General features: G+C 39.9%; 1 protein-coding gene across 1 annotated transcript; it reads left to right on the top strand.

Annotated features, from left to right (window-relative positions):
* Positions 1–6411: 6411 nt before the first annotated feature.
* LOC104455819 (protein NUCLEAR FUSION DEFECTIVE 4) lies at positions 6412–8939 on the top strand. The gene is made up of 2 exons (XM_039316761.1): positions 6412–6985; positions 7540–8939. Exons 1-2 carry the CDS (start codon positions 6486–6488, stop codon positions 8897–8899), a joined length of 1860 nt encoding a protein of 619 aa, XP_039172695.1. The 5' UTR covers positions 6412–6485; the 3' UTR covers positions 8900–8939.
* The last annotated feature ends 2454 nt before the right edge of the window (positions 8940–11393 follow it).

Raw genomic sequence — 11393 nt, 5'->3', positions numbered from 1 at the left:
AATTTGACACCTCTTCTCGGAGTATGATTCTAGATCGTTCACATTATTATTAGGCTATATATATTTTGAAAAAAAAAGAGAATGATTTAAAAAAAATATTTTCTTCAAAATGATCTCTTATCGTTTATGAAAATGAATAAAATGATTTTTTTAATTTCCCAAGAAAATAATTAGACATAAATTATTATCGACTATGAAAATATTTATTATTGGTTAATCATTTTAAGCGATTGTTTTTATAAAAATATTTTTCAAATCCTCTTTTTTTCTTTTAAGATAAACGGAGTTTCAGTTGATGTAGGTCTTGTAAGAATAAAATAAATATATTTATAAAGAGTCCACAAAACTTAGGCTGATCAACCCTTTGAAGCAGCGAAAGATAAAAATTTATTCGTGTTCTCGAAATACTTCGAAGACAAAAACTTAGGCCAAATGCAAATATCTTTAGAATAAATGGGTTTTCGGGAATGCTCGGCCGTTTGGCAAATTACGCATTGAAAAGTTGCTTGTGCGAAAATACCGTTTGGCAAAATTTATTCCAAATGGGCTTTTGCTTTTAATTTTATTTTTTTAAAAATCTGAAAATCAAATCCGGCCGGCGATGCCGGACGGCTAGATCTGGTCGTGCCGAGATTGCGACCTCGGGCGCTTGGAGGCGCAGAGGCGATCGGCCTCCGGACCGCCAGATCCGGCGGCCCGAGGTCGCGCGGACCTGCGGCGGCGCAGCACGACCTCGGGCGCCCGAGGTCGTAGAGGCGATCGCCGCCGGACGGCCGATCCGGCCTTCGGACCGCCAAATATGGCGGCCTGAGGTCGCGCGGAACCAAGCGACGCCGCCTGAGGTCCGCGCCGCGTGGGTCGCGCATCGCGGCACCCCCAGACGGTGGTCACTGGCGACGTGTGACCCTCAGGCGGTAGCGGCGGTGGCTATCGGAGAAGCTTGGTGGCCGGAAAGAAGAAGAAGAAGAGAAGAAGAAGAAGACGACGGGAAAGAAAAATGATGAACAGTAGGCGTGGCATTTCCTAAATGCCGAATGCCGAATGCTGCCCTTACTGACCGAAGCGGTTTCGAATCCCACCGGTCAATGGTCAAATCGTGTTGTTGGGAACAAAGAAAACCCCAACGGATTAATAATTTAAAAACACAAAAGAGGGGGAAAAAAAACAAAAAAAAACAAGGCAGACATTGACCCTTGAAAAGAGCAGTTCCATATAATAAATTTCCTAGAAATTGCGCTCTAAATAGCGTCCCGTCGTTCTTATGCTTGTAATGTCATTATCCATTCGAATCGGGTTCCTCGAAGAAACTTCAACTCCTCAGACCCTGTCCGAAATAGTCGTTGTCTTTCTTTCGTTTTTTACGCCAACGGCTAAACCCGTTGCACATCATACAGCGCACTCGGTCCATTCGAAGTCATTGGGTCCTTTTCATTATTCACGTGAATTTCGTTTTTGTCCCTTTCTCTCCCAAAAAAAAAAATCGCAAATAAACACGACTAATCTCACTTTAGACAAAAGGAACATCATCATTCATAAGGAAGGTATCATCTTTGAAGGTTACGTTTGGTAGTGAATAAAAGTCGTTCGAATGAGTTTTAGTTTTATCCACTTTCCCTCCACAAAAAATCACAAATAAACACAACTAATCTCACTTCAGAAAAAAAGGAGCATCGTTCATTGGAAATGTATCATCCTCGGAGGCTATGTTTAATAGTCAATAAAATTCAATTGTTGGAATGAGTTTTGGTTTTGTCCACTTTCCCTACACAAAAAATCGCAAATAAACACGACTAATCTAATCTCACTTCAGACAAAAAGAATATCGTTCATAAGGAAGATATCATCCTCGAAGGTTACGTTTGGTAGTGAATAAAATTTAGTCGTTCGAATGAGTTTTGGTTTTATTCACTTTCCCTCCACAAAAAATCGCAAATAAACACAACTCATCTCACTTCGGAAAAAAGGAGCATCGTTCATAGGAAATGTATCATCCTCAAAGGCTACATTTAATAGTCAATAAAATTCAATCGTTGGAATGAATTTTGGTTTTGTCCACTTTCCCTCCACAAAAAATCGCAAATAAACATGACTAATCTCACTTTGGATAAAAGGAACATTGTTCTTAGGAAGGCTACGTTTGGTAGTCAATGAAATTCAGTCGTTCGAGTGAGTTTTGGTTTTGTCCCCTTTCCCTTCACAAAAAATCGCAAATAAACATGACCAATCTCACTCCGAAAAAAGGAACGTTGTTCAAGGAAATGTATCATCCTTGAAGACTACATTTAATAGTTAATAAAATTCAAGATAAAATATCCTGTCTTGATGCTTGCCCAAGACAAATAGGATAAAGTCGGATATAAAATAGAAATTGTTCGAATAAAATTATCCCATAAAGAAGGTAAGATAAATTGTGAATATGGTTCCTAATATTCCTAATATAAAGTTATTTTTCTCAAATAACAAATTTCTTAGATTAATAAAATTAAAATAATATATTAATATAATTAATATTTGAATTCTAATTTTAAAAATAACAAAAAAAACACAATGATTTTATTTTTATTTATTTATTTTTCATTTATATATTCACATTTCTTTCTATCTTATAATATATATTTTAGTCATTTTGATAGTACTAGTGTTCTTCACTATTTAATAAAATATTATGGAAGATAGATGGAAGGAAAAAAAAGAAAAAAAGGGAAAATAAAAATGAAGTAGGTAAAAATGTCATGAGAGATCCTCACCATTTTGTTCTATGCAACTCTTAGGCTCATTGACGTTAATATGCCGTTCATATCAAATAATAAACATGAGGATGTGAAAATATTTGATTTTATCGCCGCGATTCACCAAACGGTAAATAGTATATAACAAAACTCCTGAATTTCATAAGAAATGCATCATCCACGTAGTGCATGATGACGGCATACGGAAGAGCTTCAAACTAACTTCAAGTAACTCATTGCATGCAATAAAGCATACGCATATTGCATTTGAATCGAAGGCCAGCCTGTTGCCCAAATCACTCTTCCTCTTTTTAGCTCTCTCTCTCTCTCTCTATATATATCTATCTGATTTCTAGGGTTCAACTTGAGCAAAAGATATCTTAAGTGCTTTTCCAAAGCTCCTGATCTACTTTCCCACTGGAATCATCTCCATTTTGAATAGAATAAGAAGAGATTATTATAGCACACTAATTGCTGCATCTCCCTTTTGCCCTCGTGCCCTTCTGTGCTGAAACTAAAAGGTTGCAAAAGGCAGAGAGTGGGTAAAAGCTAATGTCACTTATCCAGGCCTAAGCCAACCAAATTGGATCACGCACGTATTTTATTTGCATTTTTCCATTTTTTCCCTCCCCTACCCAAATCCTGGATCATCACCTGAAAAAGGATAAATTCATTAGATGCTGACCTCGTGAATTGGGTTAAAAAGTAATGAGATCAACTGGCAGATGCAAGTGACCTGGAGAGGGCAGCTCATTCTTACATTCATTTTATTTTATTTTTTCCACATCCTTTTGGAAGAGCCAAAGAATAGAAGATCTTTTCGATCAAATTATGTGTATATAAAAAGTACATAAATCCCGTAATAACACACGTCCTTACGTGCATGCCGAAGTGGGCACGAAGCTGCCAGTCAAAAGATGAGATTATGGAAACTCGATACAAGACAAGTGACCCAAAAGGTTCTATCACATCAGATCGGCACATAATATAATAGAATATGAGATAGATACAACCTCGGATATCTTGTGAGATATCCTGTCCAGTTCAGCCTTCCTCAGGGACATAATGCGCGCTGTCCCTTTTTTTTTTATTTACTAAAAAACCAAACCTTAATATATTCGAAGTTGAATTGTTTATGTTCGACGTTATTTGGATGACTATTGTCAAAGATATGCATCTGAGGGGTCACGCAATTTTTGTTACTCCATTACTTTATATATATATCTCACATGTGCATGTCATGCTACATTCAATAAAATAAGAGCTAAAAGTGTATATCTTATAGAATATGAGAAGTCCTCGATTAGTTTACTCACATTTGCATCAAAGGTTTGTGATGTCCAACGAATCAAATCATGTGTTTTGAGATGATCAAGCGTTGGATGATCCAAAAAGTAAAAATGTCGATAAAGAAAAGGATTCGTGACCTTTTTTATCCATGTGACTTACTGGAAATATACTAATGATTACGAAATTACTAATCTTTTTTTCTTTTTTTAGTATGCAAATTAAGAGTTTTTGCAACAACTCACCGATTTTATTTAAGTGACTTATTAGTACTTTGAACTTTTTAACTCTTCTATGAACTTACCAATTTGAACTAGGATGTCTTATCACTACTTTTTGTCCAATTAAATTATCAACCGATCTTGGGTTATCAACTCTCATTTCGGTTGGGTAGCAGCTCATTATTCACTATTGTCAGAAATTACAAACTTAAATTTGCATAACCCAACAGCTATTCTCACAATTAATTACCACTTAATAGTTGAGTTACCAACTCTTACTCATCAACTCTACTTATCTTCGATACCAATTTTTATTTATCTTTTCTTAACAATGTCTTAAATTTGCCAATTATTATGTAAAAATACTAACTTTTATTTTTACCAACTTATCAATTTATCTCAATTTTGACAAAAAGAAATATCCCCAATTAAGTCTTCACTTAGTTTCGGGTTTCCAACTTTATTTTGAATTAGTTACCTACGCTTATTTGTTTATGTTAATTGACCAACTTTTTCTATCATGTTACTTGATCTTAAGAAAAAAATTGTTGAATGTCTCTATAGGTTGGTGATTTTATATAGTAACTGGTTAACACAGAGTTAAGAAAAGATAAATATATTAACGTTGGGTACTAGATAGATTGCATCCCAGGATTCGCAAGTCAATGGGTGATACTTCCTTAAATTATATATATCTATCATGTGCATGTCATGCTGCATCGCATAAAATAAAAAGCCAAATGCATATAGTCTATATAATACCATAGTCCTCGACTAGATTACTAGCACTTGCACCAAATGTTCCGAGGTTCAACGTCCAATCATGTGTCATGATATGGTTTTTAATTCCAAGTGCGTCACTTGTCAACTAGACAGGCTTGCTACTGAAAAAAAGTCATCAGTTGGTAGAATCTCAGCGAAAACATTTATGGATTTTTATTTTGCATGGTAATAAATTTCATTAAGTGTTCAATAGCGTCAAAAAAAAAATGTGTTGGTAAAGAAAACGACTGGTGACTCTATTTTTTTCAATATAATTTATTGGTAACTTAGCAGTAGTTTTACGAAATTACGAACCATTCTTTCTCATAGTTTGCAAATTACAAAATTCCGTACTAACTCGCCAATTTTATTAATAGTGCTTATTAATGTTTCGAATTTTCTAACTCTTCTAGGAAATTACAAATCTAAAAATCAGAGTGAGTTATTATCACCTTTTGTCCAATTAGTCATTGATTAGTTTTGGGTTGTCAAATTCTCATTCGAGCTAATTACTAATGTTTATATCGTCTCCTTATTTACAAATTTTTTTATTGGGCGTTATCAATTTTTACCTTGGACATCAACTCCTTATATTTCTTGACTCCTCCTAGAGATTACCGACTAAAAATAGCATAAGCCATGGACTTTTCTTCTATTAAAGTACGAGCAAAAAGTAAAGTGTGTCACAATTTAAAGATCTTTGTTAGATTTAGGGATACCATAATAAGTCGAACGAGTATTCTTTTTGTATCATTTCGAAAAGGGTGAAATTGACAAGGGAAATGACACGATACCGTAATAAGTCGAATGAGTATTCTTTTTGTATCATTTTGAAAAGGGTGAAATTGACAAGGGAAATGACTCGGAATCATCTTAGCAAAATAAAATGAGGGAAAAAAGAAAATAAATAGATGCTCGGGAGGAGCTTATCCGGAAGGAAACAATAGTAAAATCTGCCAACTCTTCGTCAGTCCACATGCAGCACCCGGTTCGACGCACGTGGCTTCGCATGCGGCACAAACCCTATTTCCTTTTCGATCATGTATGAATGCCACGTGCCGGATTATTATTACTAAAGAAACGACAATCAGATCGGGACCGTGATTAATTTCAAGTGCATAGGATCAAGAGACACTGTCCAACTTTCTTGGTTACATACCCTTTGGACTAATCTTTGCATTTGCTTTTCTATTTAAATCTCCTATGCATTAAAACTTCTCACTTTTCATCTTCCACAAGTCAACTCTAAAGTCCTTGTAGAAACGCAGTCCCTCCCCACAACCTCTCTCACTCTCTCACTCTCAGCTCTCCAAAATTGCAGGCGCAAGCATTTCGTCACACTTTTTCAGATCAAATTCTATATCTAACACTACATGACTGGTCTTGTAATTAACAAGAACGTCCTTGCAACTTCTCTCTAACCCTCGCTGCCACCCCAGAGAAAGAGAGAGAGAGAGAGAGAGAGAGAACCGAGACACACCATACAATGTTGGTCGCCGGATCCCCCCGAGGGCATGGAGGCCTCGCCGGCCTCTCGGACGTGAGGCACCTGGCGGTGAAGGTCATTATGGGCCGGTGGTTCATGGTGTTTGCGAGCTTCCTGATCATGGCGGCTGCTGGGGCGACCTACATGTTCGGGCTCTACTCAGAGGACATCAAGGACTCGCTCGGCTACGACCAGAGCACCCTCAACCTGCTGAGCTTCTTCAAGGACCTCGGCGGCAACGTCGGTGTCCTCTCAGGTCTCATCAACGAGGTGACGCCGCCGTGGGTGGTGCTCTCCATGGGGGCGGTCCTCAACTTCTTCGGCTACTTCATGATCTGGCTCGCCGTGACCAAGAGGATCGCAAAGCCGCATGTGTGGCAGATGTGCCTCTACATATGCATTGGTGCCAACTCGCAGACGTTCGCCAACACCGGTGCGCTCGTCACCTGCGTCCAGAACTTCCCGGAGAGCCGGGGCGTAGTGCTGGGGATACTGAAAGGGTAGGTTTACACAATTTTAATAGCCTTACGTATGGATTTGGTGGTTCACGTTTGTTTCATTCATTCACGATTAGCTCAATAATTGGACGAGTGAATCCAACACAAGTTACGAAAACTGGTTTTTATGTGTGAAAATGATACGTAAACAACATTTCCTTTCGAGCTGCTGGTCAAGAGAGAAGACCAGTTCTTGATCTTGCAAGATAACTAATCAAGTTACAAGTTTTGAAATTAATTCACTCGACGTGTCTTGATTTATATATGCGGCGAAGTTTTGCTCTTTGTTTCAAGTTGTGAATTTTCTTGTTTCGATTGCATGCATCTTCTAACTTGTTGCGTATACTCAACCACATGATCAGTAGAATCATGCAATATGCATTATTTTCTTATTTCCAAAAAGGGAGAGACAAATTTAAACTCATACCCTGGTCATGAAAGAAATTTGAGAACTTTCTGTCCCCTGAATTGCCTAATAAGTTTCTTTCACTGATTAAAAAAGAAAAAAAGAAAAATTTCGAATAATCGTTCAATTTCTCTAAACTTTTTTTGGGCAGCTATCTCGGCCTGAGCGGCGCAATCATCACGCAACTATTTTATGCGTTCTACTACTACAAAGACACCAAGACCTTGATCCTCCTCATCGGATGGCTGCCGGCTGCCGTATCATTCGCCTTCCTCCGCACCATCCGGGTCATGAAAGTGGTCCGCCAGCCGAACGAGGTCAAGGTCTTCTACAAATTCCTCTACATCTCCCTCGGCCTGGCCACCTTCCTCATGATCATGATCGTCATCGAGAAGCACTTCAATAACTTCACGCGGCCCGAGTACGGTCTCTCCGCTGCCGGCGTCCTCTTCTTGCTCTTCCTGCCAATCGCTATCGTCCTCATCGAGGAATACAAACAATGGGCACAGAAGAGAGAAGCCCTAAACGACCCGTCTCCGATCGAGATCACCATGGAGAAGCCCAACCTGGAAACATCCCTCCCTCCGCCACCACCTCCCCTGGAGACGGCACCCCCTACTGCTGTGTTGAACGGCGGAGAACAGCTGGAAAAGCAACCCTCTTGCTGGAGAACTGCGTTCAGGCCACCGCACAGAGGTGAAGATTACACCATACTCCAAGCTCTCTTTAGCATAGATATGTTCATCCTCTTCTTGGCCTCCATCTGTGGCTTGGGAGGGACGTTGACGGCCATCGACAACCTGGGCCAGATCGGGAAATCACTTGGCTACCAGAAACAGAGCACAAGCACGTTCGTCTCCCTCGTCAGCATATGGAACTACCTCGGACGCGTCGTCGCTGGCTTCGTCTCTGAGATCCTCCTGACACGGTACAAATTCCCACGCACGCTAGTGCTCACAATCATCCTCCTCATCTCATGTGCTGGCCACCTCCTGATTGCATTCGATGTCCCGAACGGCCTCTACTTCGCATCCATCATCATCGGTTTCTGCTTCGGCGCGCAGTGGCCACTGCTCTTCGCAATCATATCAGAAATCTTCGGGCTCAAGTACTATTCGACCCTCTACAACTTTGGCTCTGTGGCGAGCCCCATCGGAGGGTATCTGCTCAACGTTAGAGTAGCCGGTCATTTGTACGATAAAGAAGCCAAGAAACAATTGGCCGCACTAGGGCATGTCCGACAACCCGGCCAGGACTTGGAGTGCACCGGGGTCAAGTGTTATCAGTTGTCGTTTCTCATAATCACATTCGCAACGTTGTTTGGCGTGTTCGCGTCGTTCATTTTGGTCTTGAGGACGAGGAAGTTTTACAGGAGTGATATTTACAAGAAGTTCAGGGAGGAGGCAAAAGCGGCCGAGACAGAGATGGCTTTGAATAATGGGACGATGACGACGACAGCGACCACGACGGAGGTAAAAGGTGGGCAGAGAGAATCGGACACATCACAATAAATTGTCCATTTTACTAGCAAAACAGTCGTTGAGGTAGTGTGATAATAACAATTTATTATGAGCTATAAATTCTTGAAAAAATGAATCTTACAACAATTTATAATTATTTGTAATTTAATTTTTTATTGTCAATAATTGACTGTTATTCTTACATTATATTAAAGATTGCCACGCAATTATTTCTTTAAATGTTATTAGCAGAAAGATTGATCAGAGATGTTTTTACCAAAAAAAAAAAAAAAAAAAAAGATTGATCAGAGATGTACATGTACAAATATGCAAAATGATAGATTACATGAACGTCGGAAAACAAAGCTGTTGCGAAGAAATGTATAATCTGCTTGATCACGATTTCCGTTTAGTTTATTGGTTGCATAATTGTTAAGAAGTGTGTTTGCATGTAATCCATGATCGACCCGTTTTCAAGACTGCTCCATTTTCGGAAACCAGCCATTTATCTTGTACGACATCTTTGAAAGATCGAGACTCGGAATCGACACTTTTGCTTATGGTTATTCTCGCGCTTAACGCGAAAGGTTAAGGTAAACGGATCAGACGGAACACAGAGCGCACGCGCTCGATCTGTACAGCAAGATTTTCTTTCTGTACAAGATGACAGGATTTCCCTTAGCCGTCGTGTAAGAATTTTAAAGGGCTAGAATCTCTCTCTTGGTAGAAGAAGAAGATTAATTTAAGAACAAGTCGCGAAAGGTCATGTGGATACAGTTGTTGTTGACTGGTTGCGGTCTTGATCAGCCATTGAAGTCTTGAAGATTGAACTTTCTCATCCGCAAGTCTCCATGGGGAGGAAAGGGGGATCCTACTTGTCTCGTCTTTTCCCTTGGTCGCATCTAGGGTTTGAGTAAAGATAATCCTTTCTTGATTCGATTACACTAGAGATATTATTTGTATATTCGATTCGGAACTGACTATTTTTCCTTCTTTCTAAGTTTGAATGCGCCGGCCCCCGGTGCTTTTTGAAATGTCGGGTTTGAAGTCGACCTTGGAGTACACACCAGCGACATAAATTGGTCGTCGCCTGCATACTTGTCCACAGAAAATGACTGAGCCATTCTTTCTTGTTTTGTTGTTACTTTGGAAGGGAGGTCAATTAGGTGGCCCACGGAGGATGATTTTTCAAGAGCACGAGATCTAATGAATCTTCTGAGTAACGGCAAGATTTTCAATAGCAAAATGAGTTTCTTATAAACATAAAATTTCACGTTCATTTTACAATTGACTTTACAAACGATCAATTCTTTCTCGAACCTGTCATTGTGGCGATATTATTGGATGTGATTGTTGCGGCCACTCCATCCAACCACACGTGCCGGCTTGGGAAGGAGCTGTACTAGTTTGAGGTTGTGCAATTTGACTAACTTATCAAACGTTTGAAGTCCATATCAATGAGCCTTAGAACTAGTCAATGACTGGACGAGAATGATGTGATTCAATTACAAAGTATTGCCATTTGACAAGTTGTGCAAAAATCATTGGCATCTCTCCATGACCCCACGTTTAGGTATTGTTGACAATAAGATGAGATGATTTTATAACACCAAACTCATGAATTAGGGTATTATAAATGAGTATATTTAAGATGTATTTTCTTAACAAGTTCCTCATGAACACTTGTTAAACAAACAGATCAAGGAATTTTTTGGCAGTATCCAATGTCCCGGTTGCGCTCATGATAACATTCTGAAATTATAGATTTCCTCGTCATATAAAACTTAATGAGCGTCTCAAGTTTACTCTTGATCATTCTTCAAATATACATAATAAGTAATTAAATAAAGAGAAATTACAGTATCTGCGGCTATAATTTCGAAGTACCCTCTTATCAAATGACACTAGCCAATCTCCTAGAAAGGCTGCTTAACAACACCGGCGCAATTAGACACTAATTCCAAAGTGGGGGGACCAAAGGTTGTTTTGTTTTGCCGTGCCAAGTTGAATTAAATCCAATGACAAGACTGTCTTGTGCTGCAATTGCAAGGACAAGGAGGTTCCCCTAATCCCTCCCAAAATAATTTTTCTGCATTAATCAATCATTAATTGATTCCCTAATCTTAATTAGCATCTTTAAGAAACTTGTCGGCACGGTCGCATGTTTACTCAAGAAGGCAAAATGGCCCAGGCGAAAGAGACTCCATCGTGGACCCTGCAGACGCAGTCCTCCACGACCCACGGGCTTTTTGACCATTGACGGGCTGACCCAACTAGATCCACCCGACCCTTCACGGGTCAAGAACTCCGAACCGGTCAGTGCCTAGAGACGACGATCTTCCCATGACGACAACCGCGGGTGGCAATGGCGGCGGACGATCCTGCAGCTTCGTCTTCCAAATCCTCCTAGGGCGGTGGTTGATGATGTTCGCGTCGTTCCTGATAATGGCGGGCGCCGGCGCCACCCCTACCTCTTCGGCCTCTACTCCGAGGACAACAGGTCCACCTCGGCTACAGCCGGTGGACCCTCAACCTCCTCAGCTCC

Source organism: Eucalyptus grandis, chromosome 7, assembly GCF_016545825.1.
Source record: "Eucalyptus grandis isolate ANBG69807.140 chromosome 7, ASM1654582v1, whole genome shotgun sequence".
Taxonomy (NCBI): Eukaryota; Viridiplantae; Streptophyta; class Magnoliopsida; order Myrtales; family Myrtaceae; genus Eucalyptus; species Eucalyptus grandis.
This window is presented reverse-complemented; position numbering and strand designations above follow the sequence as displayed.